The sequence below is a fragment of the Medicago sativa genome, chromosome 4, assembly GCF_051527215.1.
Source record: "Medicago sativa cultivar Bolivia chromosome 4, Bolivia_mono, whole genome shotgun sequence".
Classification (NCBI taxonomy): Eukaryota; Viridiplantae; Streptophyta; class Magnoliopsida; order Fabales; family Fabaceae; genus Medicago; species Medicago sativa.
Window position 1 is genome coordinate 37,063,181 of NC_140752.1, and position 14,035 is coordinate 37,077,215.

Here is a 14,035-nt window from a genome sequence, read left to right on the forward strand (position 1 = left end):
AGAACCGTCTATATTGTACCTCTCTCTTCTTTTGATCAAGGATTTCAAAAATTACTTGATTTATAGATCCCAAATACAAATCATTCAAGAGTGAATCAAGACTTGAAGGAACCACTTCAACTTCAACTTCATCTTTGAATTATTGTAGCCATATCTTGCAATTGCACGACAATGGGAATACCTGAGGGCTGAGGCAACATTATTAAACTATTCTAAAATATATTTCTAGACGTACATGCTGTGTCATTTGTAGAATGCATTAAAGAGATAGTTCATAACTTTTTCATTGTTGAAGTCAAAAGTTAGTAGTTTAGTAACTTTGTAGTATAAGTTCAGTAACATTATTAACCAATCTTAATGAAAAGGATATTGATATTTGTGAGCAATCTTAATTTATTTGACAACTATATTGCTTACAAATAATTCTATCAAGCATAATTAGTGAGGGAAGAGTTGCATAACAAACGAGAGTGCAAAGTTGTTAAACATTAGTTAATATGTAAGAGAAGATATATGCATGGGTAGCTAATAAATTTCCTTATGTTCATTTGTATGAGGAACTACCATGTCCTTCAAACTAATGGAAACCACAAAATATCAAGAAACAAGGAAACGAATTGAAAGTTTACATTTGGGAGACATCATCCTAGGACACAAGGATAATTCTTCTAAAGAATGTTGATTTGCCTTGTGATTTAAGAAATGACTGATGTTGATCTTCATGACCCGTAAAAGTTGCGCATTTTGTAATTCACCTCCAAAGCCTTCGTAGTTAATAGTACATGATCTGAGGTGAGACGAAATGCATTTAGGAATAGACTTTGGGTATTTCCTGTTTATGAACAAATCTTTGTTGAATCCTATCTGCAAAACATATACAAAATAAGATTCACAAAATTTACACCAAGAAAAAGAAAGATAATCAATCCAAAAAACACAACAAACCTTATCAATAGAAATTGTTTGTAAATTTGGGCAATATTGGAGCACCTCCACTATATCATCACAATGATGAAAGAAAGAAAAGTATAAATGAAGGTTGATTAAGTTTTGAAATACATGATAGCCAATATCACAGGAATTGATCTTTGGTTGAGTAAGCCTCCTCTTCATCTACAATTAAAGTTTCTAAATCAAAAACAAGTTACAGATAAAAATTAAATCAAATAACAACATAAGAAAAAGTTTATTCTCAGCAACATAATTGTGGTCGCATCAACAGTATTTGACAGCAATTTTATGCAATTCTACGTCCATTACCGCAACGGTTAAAAACTGAACTTCGTGAATTGCTTTAAATGAAACATCAAATGCACGGATATTGGCTTTGGTCAATTTAGACAAGGTTTCAAAGCCTCTTGTACTAACACCCTTGTCTTGTTCGGTATAGTGAATGCGAGTATGCAAATCCTCTAAAACGGGACACCCAGAAAGAAGCTTGCCGAAATTCTCCTTATTCTTGAAACGAACATGATCCAAATAAAGGGTCTTAAGCGAGGGAAGATCAACAGATATATTATCATCCACCTTTATCATACTCAGTTTGAGGACCACAAGTGTTGGAAATATGAAAATACTTGCCCCGAGATGATCAGCTGAAGATTACTAGAGACATGGAGATTCTCTAGAGGACGCTGTTTTGCGTTTTCGATCCAATCGTGGAATTTCAAATTGTTCCATTGTCGGTGACCTATTTCTTTGTTTAGAGAGAAAGAGCGACCTTTCAATATTTTTGGCAGCTGATTTCTTTGCGAGGAAACCTATTTAATGATATATATTGGGGAAATTGTTAAGTGCATATCAAGGTAGCGATAAAACTGACGGAAACACCATAAATTTAACAAAATAATGACGAAGTTAGTTTTCTCAAACTCAAAAAAAAAATAACAACCTGTATACATCCGATTTTGTCCTTTTCATTCAAAAAAGATAATGGATGACAATGAATTCAAATATTAAAAAAGGGTAACAAACACGATATTTATTTTTGGTTACCACAAAAAATATGTCGTGAACAAACACGATATGTGAATATCTCTATCTTTTATCCTTAAAAAAAGTGTAACAAACTAGATCAAGTAATGTCACTATATACATATAATCAATAAGAAAAGAAAAATTATCATTGATAAACTGAGGTCAAATATTTTCAAAAAAGCAATTAGAGAGTAAATTGTATTATACTTTTAATCCCCGACATTTCTACAGTTTTTAAGATTGATCCTTTGGATATTGACTAGACTAATGGAACAATGTCGTGAACGCACCATGTGCACCACATTTGAGAACATACTTCCCAGAATTCTTTTTATATTTGTTCAATGTGATCCAAATGGTGCGTCCACGTCACGTTTTAACCCAATAATATAATTTGTTTTTCTTCACTAGGTAGTAAATAAATAGTTAATTTTATTAGATATAACCTTAATGAATTATAATCAAAATACATTGTGCTAAAAAGTTCACAAAATACATTGTGTGTTAATTGGAAAGAAATAACTTTCTAGTAATATCCTTTAGGAATTTTCCTATTGACTGATACTTTAAGGAATATATCATATTTACCATTTTAAATCAATTAAATTATTCAGTGTATTACATTAAATTTTTCAACAAATTTTTTATGAAAATTATTAATAAAAACCATTTGTTATGCCATATCGTAATAATAAAGAAATATTCCATAAATTGAAAAAAAAATATATTAAAATACAAGTGAAGCATTAATTGTTTACTTTGAAAAACTAATGTTTTGATTAAATATTAAGTAATATTATATTTTTTATAATTAAATAATAAATATGTATTTTTTTGAGAGAAAAATTTGAAGTGTTGGAAAATAGTCTATTTTAGGAATTTTAGTAATAATTTTATTCTATTATATTATATTATATAGAACCGTACACTTGTGGATTCGTGTCATGTGACTTTGGTTTTGTTTTGGATATTTTTTGTAGGCTAAATTTTAAATTCAAACTGTCATAATTTTCCAGTTGAAAAGTTGTATCCATTGGAATAAATAGAAATTTTCATGAAATGGTGCGAACATTTATTATTTTTATTTTTTGGATATAGTATAAATAGAATTATGATTATGTGATATCCAAAAAAAATAAAAAATAATGAGAATTTAATAACTACTAAATTTTATTTTGTACCAAAAAGAAACTACTATATTTGATCATTTCAAGATATTGCGAATTTTAATACTTACTGAGACCGTTTTCATTTTCTCAAATTTGGAACGATTTTTTTTTTAATCAAATGGTTGATAGCAAGGAGCTAACCAAACCCAAAATATATAAAAGAAAGATAGTAACAACAAAGGATGGGACTAGGGAAAAAATCCAAGCCCTAGTAACAATTAAAAGGTTGGAACGATTTTATATATATGGATAATGCTAAAGAAGGTTTTCATTTAATCTTTTATTTTTAGAGGAATATTCTAATTTATTATTTTACATACAAACTTATCATTACTGTCTGAGTTATGTGCATTCATTTTATTTGTTCATTTGTATAACATTGATAGAAAATATGGGTCAGAGTAATCATATGTGAATAAGGGTGTTTGAGGTGCAGTTTGGATTTGTTTTAAGGTATGTGGTCCAAAATAAAAATCACGCGAGATTCGATTTAGTCCAACTAAATACGGTTTTATTTGGATGAGTTTTTTAATATCTGAAATATAATTGTAATATTTTGTTAATATTATACATAGCGAAAAAAAATAGGTTTGTGTAATAGCCCACAAGCTTTCTTAGCTAAATAATTCATATCAATAGCACTGTTAATCCTAAATATGGTAATTTATCAAAAAAAAATCCTAAATATTGTAATTAGAGAAGAAATTAGAGAATGAACTAAGACAATTAGTAAGCCCAACCATTTCAGGTCCAAACCTATAAAAAGAAAAACAAACAGGGTGAATTACCATGTTTAGTGAGGGCAAAATAGTAAATGGGACAATCACCAATATCACTTATACATACCTAATTACCAAAGAAAAAAAATCTGAATTCCAAAATTTCACTCATCCTACTCTTTCGTGGTTCTCTCATCCTTTCACCATAAAACCATCATCCTCACCAATTCCTCTAAATTCCTTGATCAAATACCACATGCAAGGAATTAAAGTTGGGTAATTCATTCTAAGATTGAGGAGGCTGAGATAATGAAGATTCAAGGGAGTATTATGGAGAGAAGAGTGAAGAAGAAATTAGGGTTTCAAAGAATTTGGAAGATCTCAGAAAGCTAGAGATTTAATAAGGAGAATCAATGAGCAATGGAAGTAGCATCTTCAAAGAAGATTAGAGGTGGGTTTCCTCTTTTCCCTCATTCACTCATGCATAAACTTATAAATATAATTTTGTGATCATGGGTTTAAAATTAGAAGAGGAAAACATTAGATTCATGATGCATGGATAATAGATTTTGGAATAAAAATGTTTCATGTTTAAAATGTTTCATGTTTAGATTGTGTAAACTAATATAATTAATCATAAGTGAATGATAATAATGTTTAATTTCATTATTGATTTCTGTTTTATGAGATTAGTTGAATTGTAATGTTAAATTTCAAATTGAATGTCATAGTTTGTTGATTTTGGTTGTTTGGTATGCTTATACATTTGTTTTTGTACTACAGTTTTACCTGAAAATATGTTTTTAACAGTCAAAATCACTTAGAAAATGAGGGAATTAGCTTTCAATGTCTTCATAAAAATTATAGTCTTAGATGTTAGTTATCCACTAGTTTTAGTCCCATCAAAATTAGTGTTGGAAGGTTGAATTATGATTCAAATACTTAGCATGTCTCGTTCAGATTAGTAATTAGATAATAATTAATATAATACTTTTTTTATAAGGAAATTAATATAATACTATTATTTAATAGTAAATCGGAAGATAAATATTTACTATTCAAAAATATAATATAACATTTTTGTGAGTAAAGATTTAATATTCATAAATATAATATAGCATAATATCTTTAATTTGAGTTAATCAAAAGATAAAGATGTCAATACCAAAAAAAAAAAATTATTCACTACCAAAAAAAGATAAAGATGTAATATTCCTAAATATAATATAATATAATATAATTTGGCTTAATCATATACAATTTACTATCATCTTTCTTAATCAATAAAATATTAGCTAATAGTTCCCCTTAAAAAAGTATTAATTAACAGTTAATCAAAAGATAAAGATTTGATTATCATATATATAATATAATGTAATTATTATTATTAATCCAAAAAAAAAATTGACTATATTTCATTACTTCAAATTTTTCAATCAAAAAAAATTATTTATTATTTAATTATCATTAATATAATACATTATTACTTAATAGTATATCAAAACATTTGTTTTTCAAAAGTAAACATTTTATGATACATTGGGATATTCCTTAAAAAAATGTTACATTGGGATATTCATATTATTTATTTTTCAATTTAGAGAACTTAACAAATGGTTTTTATTAATAATTTTCATAAAAATATTATTGAAATATTTAATGTAATACATTGAATAATTTAATTGATTTAAAATAATATGTATTTTAACTCCCCGACGTTTCTACTGTTTGCAAGATTGATCCCTAGGATATTGACTAGACTAATGGAACAATGATGTGAACGTACCATGTGCACCACATTAGAGAACATACATCCCAGAATTCTTTTTATTATATTCGTTTAATGTGATCCAAATTTGAATTGTTGGAAAATAGTCATATTTTATTTTAGGAATTTTAATAATAATTGTATTATCCTTCAAAAATAATAATTGTATTATATTATATATATGATAATCAAATCTTTATCTTTTGATTAGGGGAGCTATAAAATAATTATTTTTACATGTAAAGAGGGAGGAGTAAGATTGTTGTGAAAAACAATACTATCTAAGATTTTTGTAGACACACTCCAAGCATTTTGTATTGTTTTGCTCCATATGCTTGTCCACAAAGTGTTTCCAATGCACTTTCAATCCCAAGCAATACACCAGTTATAAATCTGCATAGAGTAGTCATGATAAGTGAGTGCATATGCAGCAAGTTCAGTTGAGCCAACTGTACGACCAATAAATGCTTGAGTTATTATATATGCGCCAAATGATGAAATATAGCAGGCCCTGCCACTATCCAAATCTTCTTGCTTTCATCATTTGGCACATATATAATAACTCAAGCTTTTATTTACAATTGGCTCAACTGAACTTGCTGCATATGCACTCACTTGTCATGACTACTCTATGCAGATTTATAACTGGTATATTGCTTGGGATGGCAAGTGAATTGGAAACACTTTGTGGACAAGCATATGGAGCAAAATAATACAAAATGCTTGGAGTGTATCTACAAAGATCTTAGATTGTATTGTTTTTCACAACAATCTTACTCCTCCCTCTTTACATGTAAAAATAATTATTTTATAGCTCCCCTAATCAAAAGATAAAGATTCGATTATCATATATATAATATAATATAATACAATTATTATTTTTGAAGGATATAATACAATTATTATTAAAATTCCTAAAATAAAATTTGACTATTTTCCAACAATTCAAATTTGGATCACATTAAACGAATATAATAAAAGAATTCTGGGATGTATGTTCTCTAATGTGGTGCACATGGTATGTTCACGTCATTGTTCCATTAGTCTAGTCAATATCCTAGGGATCAATCTTGCAAACAGTAGAAACGTTGGGGAGTTAAAATACATATTATTTTAAAACCACTCCCAAGTTTGGATATGCTTGATGGATTTTCCTCGGGAATATTGGACGGAAAAGACCATGCACAAGATAGCCAGAGCGATTGGAACTCCTTTGATCATTGATTCCACAAATCAATATCGCGGTTTTGGGCACTATGTAAGGATTCTCGTTGATATAGATATTTCTAAACACGTTTATTATGAGATTATGGTGGAAAGATATGGTTTTGCATTTGAGGTGGAAGTCGTTTTGTTCATATTCAATTAATTAGATATTCAATACCTAGGTAGTTTATCATAACACTGCTGCTAAATGGAAGATAGTTCAGGCGCACGATGCCACCTATATAGTTACAACATTTTCCTTAATAAAAGAAGGTAAATTAATTATGTTAGCATACGGTTTAGAGAGGTATTTATATTACAATTTGTACTTTCCAATCGAAAACCTTACATGGTTGAATATTAGTAGATGGCGCATCATCAAATGTAACTTGAGCAAAATACCTCGCATAAGCAGCAAAATACCTTAGTAGCACTGCAAAATACCTTAGTAGCACTGCACTGCAAGATGGCGCATCAATTTCCGGATCGTACTCTAAGTCGTCTGAGCTTTGTTTACCTCGCATAAACAGCAAAATACCTTAGTAGCACTGCACAACGCAAAGTAATCAAATGAATATGAAAACAGAAAAATAAAAATTAAAAACAGAAAATTAAATTGCAAAAACCCTAAATTATAACGTAATTGCCTTGTTGAAATAATTCAACAGTCCCCGGCAACGGCGCCAAAAACTTGATAGACGTTTGGCAAGTGCACCAAATACTATCGAAGTAGTAAAAATATCGATCCCACGAGGACTGTTTTTAACTTCAATAATTCAATTTCGTTATATAATTAGGATGTATGAAATTTATTTTGTTTTGCCACTAGGCAGTAGATTTGGTTTGATTTTAATTAAATCAAGAATCAGAAATAAAGTTGATTAAGAAAATATGGAGAGAGAGATGAGATCAGGTCTGTCGAATCCTCTATGTTTCCCCTAATTGGTTACTGCACCTATTATTACTAATGATTCTCTAGTTTCACGATAGTTAACAAATTAGCCCTAATCAATCCCTTGAGTTAGGACCCTCTTTTTAAACTACAACCCCTAATTCCTTAGGTGGTCTAATAATCATCAAAGGTTTAAGCACGTTAACCTAATATCACTAACAAACGATTATCCATTCCTAGACTAACCATGTTTATTAGAACAATTCAATTAGGTCTAAGTCGAAAGCTATGGTCAATAGTCATTCGTTCTCACAAAATCATGTTTATATTTGATCAGGATATAAAAAGCATTAAGAACAATTGAATTGAATGAAAACTAGAATATCATTAATAAGTAATAGAGTTTCACAGCAACATGTATCAATTAGGGTTACATAGATTCATCTCTGACCTAATCTCTGAGAGATTTAGCTACTCATAATCGAGTTTACAAATAGCATAATCAATGAAATAATTAAAACATACATGAATTGGTAAAAGGATGAAGAAATCGCCCTTCTAGCCGTCTCTGATGTCTCAAAATCGCACTTTGCTCTCCAAAATCGTAACCCTTGTTCTTCAGATTGAGTGCAGTATTTATAGAAGTCATGGGCCTGACCCATCAAAATCGCGCCGCGCCTTGTATAATGGCGTGCCGCGATTTCCTCTTTACAGGAAGTGTGTAATTTTGCTTCAAAAATCGCAGCACGGCTTGAAATTGGCGTGGCGCGATTTCCTTCGAACAGACTTCAAATTTTAAGCTTTTTGCACTCCAGAACAGTATAAATTGCATGAGAACTCTATCAAAATGTCACAATAAGTCCCTAATATTACGTAATGACAGGATGTCATCACAACCCCAAACTTAAACCATTCCTTGTCCTCAAGGAATTTGCTTGCAACAGTGACAAATGATAGTAAAATAACAGTTACCTGACAAAACGATAGTACCCAAAAGTTCATTCTCCTTCTAGCTAAAGATGAGCTAGTTTGACTTGTTCGCATCCACCAATTCACAACTCCTCGCATCAAATTGAAACAGGGTTCTACCAGTCGACATGCAGGTCTACATATTACCATACGCTTGAAAAGTTTCTAAATATCAATCAAAGTCAATATCATTACACACTTTTGAGGTCTTTAGGGTTATAACGGGGCTTAGGTGAAAGGTGGGATATATTTGGATAAGTAGGCTACACAAAATTTGAGTTAGGCATTCCTACGGAAGTTAAAGCACAAAATTCAATCCTTCAATCATTCACCTTGTGGAAATACAATCAATGCAAAGGTACTAGAGAACATTTTTAACATTTAGGGACAATCGAGTTTGAAGTTACTCGGATTTTAAATGTTTTGTCCCTTTTTCATCATTCAATTTCTCTTTTTTTTTTTTTGATACACCATTTTTGTGTGTATTTTGCATGTCAATTTCATGTTTCTTTCATTTTTGTTCTCTAATTCTCTAGTACCCCCACCCCAAACTTAGTTGGTTGCAAATTCCAATAGCAACCCCAAACTTAATCTTTAGCAATATTCTACAATGCCTTAACTCAGAAAATACATTAAGGGACAAGTCCTAAAAGTCTCTAGGCTTGTAATGTAGTTTGTCACCGAACAAAAAGTTCTAATCCTACCGGCTCACAATTGGTTAAGAAAGGATAAATTTAACAATTTAAAACAGGGTAGGCTTCAAAAAGGCTCACAGGACCAAGCACTTTTGCCTCAGTGTGTAATTGACAAAGACCAATCAATAATAGAGAAACAATGCAAGTTCTAGAAATGTAGTTGCATGGAAAACTAATCTAAATATAAGTAAATTGAAAAACAAATTTGGCAATGAACCTTATGGCTGAGATTTCTGGTAGTATGTGACTACCTAGCAACGCCGTACACTTCGCCTTTGAATCAAGTCACCCCTCCTTGAGAACTTTTGGAATACCGTTTCATCAAACAACTGTTACTAAACTGGAATAGGTCACATGAAACAAAACAAATTCATTAATAATAAACAAGTGCAGGAGCAATTACAATAGGGAAATAAGTTCAATGGACTTCGACATTAAAAAGAAAATAAAGAAAATACATCAAAAGAAAAATAACTGAAAATAAAATACAAAGCAGAAAATGCTAATCCATCAGTAGATCAGCCCATGTTCACATCATCATCCGAGTGTCCAGCCCCCGGTGTCCTCAATCCTTCAAAGATGTCATCCCCTTGATCTTGTTCGGTGGTATTGAAATCATCAGTGATTTCCCTCCTCATGCGCAGCCCATATTCTTCTTGATGTGTAAAATATTGCTCCATGCGCTCACGGGAGCCTCCAAACCTCTCATAAGACCCACTAATCGGACCCATATGGCTACTACTCCCTCCTTGCTCCATTTGTTGTTGCCTTGCTGCCTCCCTCTCTCTCTCTCCTTCATATAGCCCTTATATTTCTTCACAAATCCATCCATTACCGAGTCGGTGATTGGCTTCATATTGCTTTTGTTGAGATCACTATCATAAGCCGGCACCAACTCTTGCTCACACAACCAATTAATTAGACTCCCATGCCCCAATTGTGTGGTGTTTCCGGTTGCTAGATCATGAAGACTATTGGCCAAGAGGCGGCCAATATCTATAGGGCGCTCCTTGATGATGGCGTAGGCAGCAAGCACCCTCTTGAGAGGAATTTCAGAAGTGCAAGATGCACTCTCAAGAGTCTGGAACACATAAGACACCCATGCCTTGGGTACCGGCAGCATCTCCGCATAAGTAAGCATCCGGGACTTTTTCCAAGTCGACCCAGGCCTACACATGGTGGTGATGATCTCATCAAAGGTATCCTCCGTAATAGCAAATCTCTCCCTCCTCAATTTTTCAACCCAACACTCCTCCGGTGCTTGAACATTCAGCCATGCATTGAGAGCATCCGGGCTTAAATCAATGTATTTGCCTCGAACAAAAGATTGAAAGGGTGTATCGGACACCCTTGCATTTGCAAAGAATTCGACGATCACCGTTTTGTTGTTTGCTTCGTCGATCATCTCATTCAACCTCGTCCACCCCCTCCTTCGTAATTCAGACTCAAAGAAAGGATATTTCACAAGCTTTGTGAAATCAAACTTCCTCTCCCCTATGACTTCGAAACTCTTCATAGATTGATGGAACTCTTGGGCTTGGTCATTGATGAAATGGATGGCGTTTTCGGGTGGTTCGGATGCGGCACGAGGGCGTTTGGATTTGCTTGTGGATGGTTTGGGGTTGGTAGTTTTCTTTGAGCGGGTGTTTCTTTGGTTTGAGGCCATTTGTGGTTTAGGAAGATGGTGAAAGGGAAGTTTTGTGAAGTTTGGGAAAGTTGGGAATGATAGTGGTTTGATGGTGGTTTGGATTGATGAATTGATGATAGGATTATGGGTAGATGATGTTTAGGAAGTGAAAAAGGAGATGAAGATGATAAAAATTCGTGAGTGGAAGTTGAGGGAAGTTTTGGTAGGAAGAGGTAGGAAGAATGGAATGAAAATGATGATGAACAGTGAAGGTTTTATAGTGCTGATTGGGCAAAATCGCGGCACGCCAATATACAAGGCGCTGCGCGATTTTGCATTGTAACGGGCAATAACGGGCAAATTTGTAACGGCTAGTAACGGCTATAAGTCCAACGGCTATTTTTCTTTCATATAACAGCCAAAATCGCGCCGCGGTAATGACCAGGTGTGCCGCGATTTTGGTACAACAGGGAGTCATGCTTGGCTTTTGGAAAATCGCGATGCGGCCATATATAGGCGCGGCGCGATTTTGAACAAACAGGGAGTTTTCTTTGCTTCCTCAGGCCAAAAATTTTGTTTTCTTGAAAAAATTGCCTGAGTTCATTGAATCTTTGAAAAACTTTTGAGGAGAGAATCATGCAAGACGTCAGTACCTTGCATGATTTTCTTGGCAAGAGGTATCCTTGAACAAAATTTTTAAAACTTTCCTGCCTTGTATTAAAAGAAAAGAAAAATATTTTTGTGTTTTTGTTTTTGAAAGCAATAAAATCATACCTGAAAAATAAATAGTGGGTTGCCTCCCACTCAGCGCTTCTTTACCGTCACTAGCTTGACTGATGACCATCCCTAAGGATCAGTTGATGTCTCTCCCTCTTCATTGTTTGGGAGTCCTCCTTTACGGTACCGTTTCAGCTTTTGCTCCTTACCCTTGAAAGTTCCATGTGCACAAGACTTCCTTAGATCCACAGCTTCATCAACAGGCTTGTCAAAGTACCTCCTAACTCTTTCTATTGTATCAGAGAAGATAGAAAGCATACACCATTGAAAAGTAGCCGGCCCATTATGCATTCCAAAGGGGATCTTCTTATAAGCAAACACACTACAAGGGTTAGTGAAAGTAGTCTTAGGCATGTTGTTCCAACTTCCAAATCCCCCATACTTATTGTCAAGGATGTCTCCTGATGATTGTTGTTGCATAAGTTCTGTGCTTACTTCAAGTTGCTTGACACACTCTGTCACCCCAACATCTTCAACCACTTCCTTACTTTCAATAGACTTAACAATTTCTCCTTCCATAGGTTGAATAGTTTGAGAGTCAAGGGAGTTTTCTTCGACTGTTTCTTCACTAACGTCAATCCGGTAACACTTGTGGTTATCATCTTGGTTCTTTATTGCCTCAAAGATATTGAAAACTACCTGCTCCTTATGGAACCTCAACATTAACTCTCCACGTTCAACATCAATTAAAGCACGACCAGTTGCAAGGAAAGGTCTTCCTAGAATAAGTGGCATATCCTCATCTTCAGCCATATCTAGGACCACAAAATCTGCTGGGAACACCAAGTCATTAACCTTGACTAGTACATCTTCAAGTATACCGAAAGGATAAGAGATTGACCGATCAGCTAAAGTAATGGTCATTCTTGTTGGTTTTGGTTCCCCACACTTAAGCTTCTTCATCATTGAAAGAGGCATCAGGTTTATACTTGCTCCTAAGTCACATAAAGCTCTTCCAATGTCTACCGGTCCAATTGAACAAGGGATAGTAAAAGCACCAGGATCCTTCAGCTTAGGTGGCAGCTTCTTTTGAAGAATAGCACTACAATTTTCAGAAAGTGCAATATTCTCATCATCCTTAGGCTTCCTTCGTTTAGTCAACAAGTCTTTCATGAACTTAGCATATAACGGCATTTGATCAAGAGCTTCGCCGAAAGGAATATTCACCTGAAGTTGTGAGAAAAGTTGCATTAACTTCTTGAATTGGCCTTCATCCTTTTTTTCTTCTTTGAAAGGTGAGGGTATGGAAGCTTCACATATGATGGAACAATCTGTGGTTTGTCTCCATCTTTCAAAATTTGACTCTTCGACTTCCTCAAGATTGAATCTTCATCAATTAACTTCTCATTTTTTTCTTCCTCTATTTTTTTCTTCCTTTCGTTTTCAACTACTCCATGATCATTTTCTTTTTCAACTACACCCTCATCATTTTTTTCAACTACATCATTCTCCTCCACCTCAACTACTTCATCAACCTTCTTTGGAGCTTTTGGAACTAAAGGTGTCAAAACCTTTTTGCTCCTCAATTCAATAGCATTACAAGACTCATTCTTAGGGTTATCTTTAGTGTTACCTGAGAATCCGCCTTTGTTTTGTTCAGCCAACTGCTTAGCCAATTGCCCCAGTTGAGTTTCAAGCATCTTCCTAGAAGCTTCATTGTTCTTTCTTTCAGCTTCTTGACTCTTCTTCATCTCTTCAAAGTTGCCTTGAGTCATCTTCATGAAGTTCATCATAGTTTCCTCAAGAGCTGATGGCTTCCTTTGTTGTTGTTGAGGAGGAGTGAGCATCTGAGAGTTCAAAGCATTGTTATTTGAGTAGCTTAGATTTGGATGCTTATTAATGCCTGAATTGTAGTATTGATTCTGCCTTTGATAACCTCCCATGAAGTTAGCTTCTTCGCTTGATCCTTCCGGAACACATTCACCGTTGGGATGTTCTTCACCACATAGGTCAAATTTGATTGCAGCCACTTGTTGTTGCTTATGAGCCAAAGTGAAGCCTTGAAACTCCTTAGTTAGAGCTTCGATTTGTTTATTCATAGCTGCTTGGTTAGCAAGGATAGCAGTTTGTTCACTCACCCCAAACACTCCTCTTTCTTTCTTTTTAGCTTGATCACGATACTCATTGCCAGCCATGTTTTCAATTAGAGCTTGAACTTCATGATCAGTTTTGCTCTTGAGACTACCTCCCGCGGAAGCATCTAAGAACATTCTAGTGTTTGGTGTTACCCCCTCAG

General features: G+C 33.6%; 1 protein-coding gene across 1 annotated transcript in view; it reads right to left on the bottom strand.

The window, feature by feature from the left end:
- The window catches only part of LOC146929134 (FBD-associated F-box protein At3g52670-like), a 37,624-nt gene extending 36,088 nt beyond the window's left edge, over positions 1–1,536 (bottom strand). Inside the window, exons 1-3 of the mRNA XM_085707226.1 lie at positions 1,261–1,536; positions 1,060–1,113; positions 727–864 (exon numbers count right to left, since the gene is read on the bottom strand). Of these exons, the coding sequence (XP_085563352.1) occupies positions 727–864; positions 1,060–1,113; positions 1,261–1,536 (468 nt within the window). The remainder of the gene's footprint in view (positions 1–726; positions 865–1,059; positions 1,114–1,260) is intronic.
- Between the last annotated feature and the right edge of the window lie 12,499 nt (positions 1,537–14,035).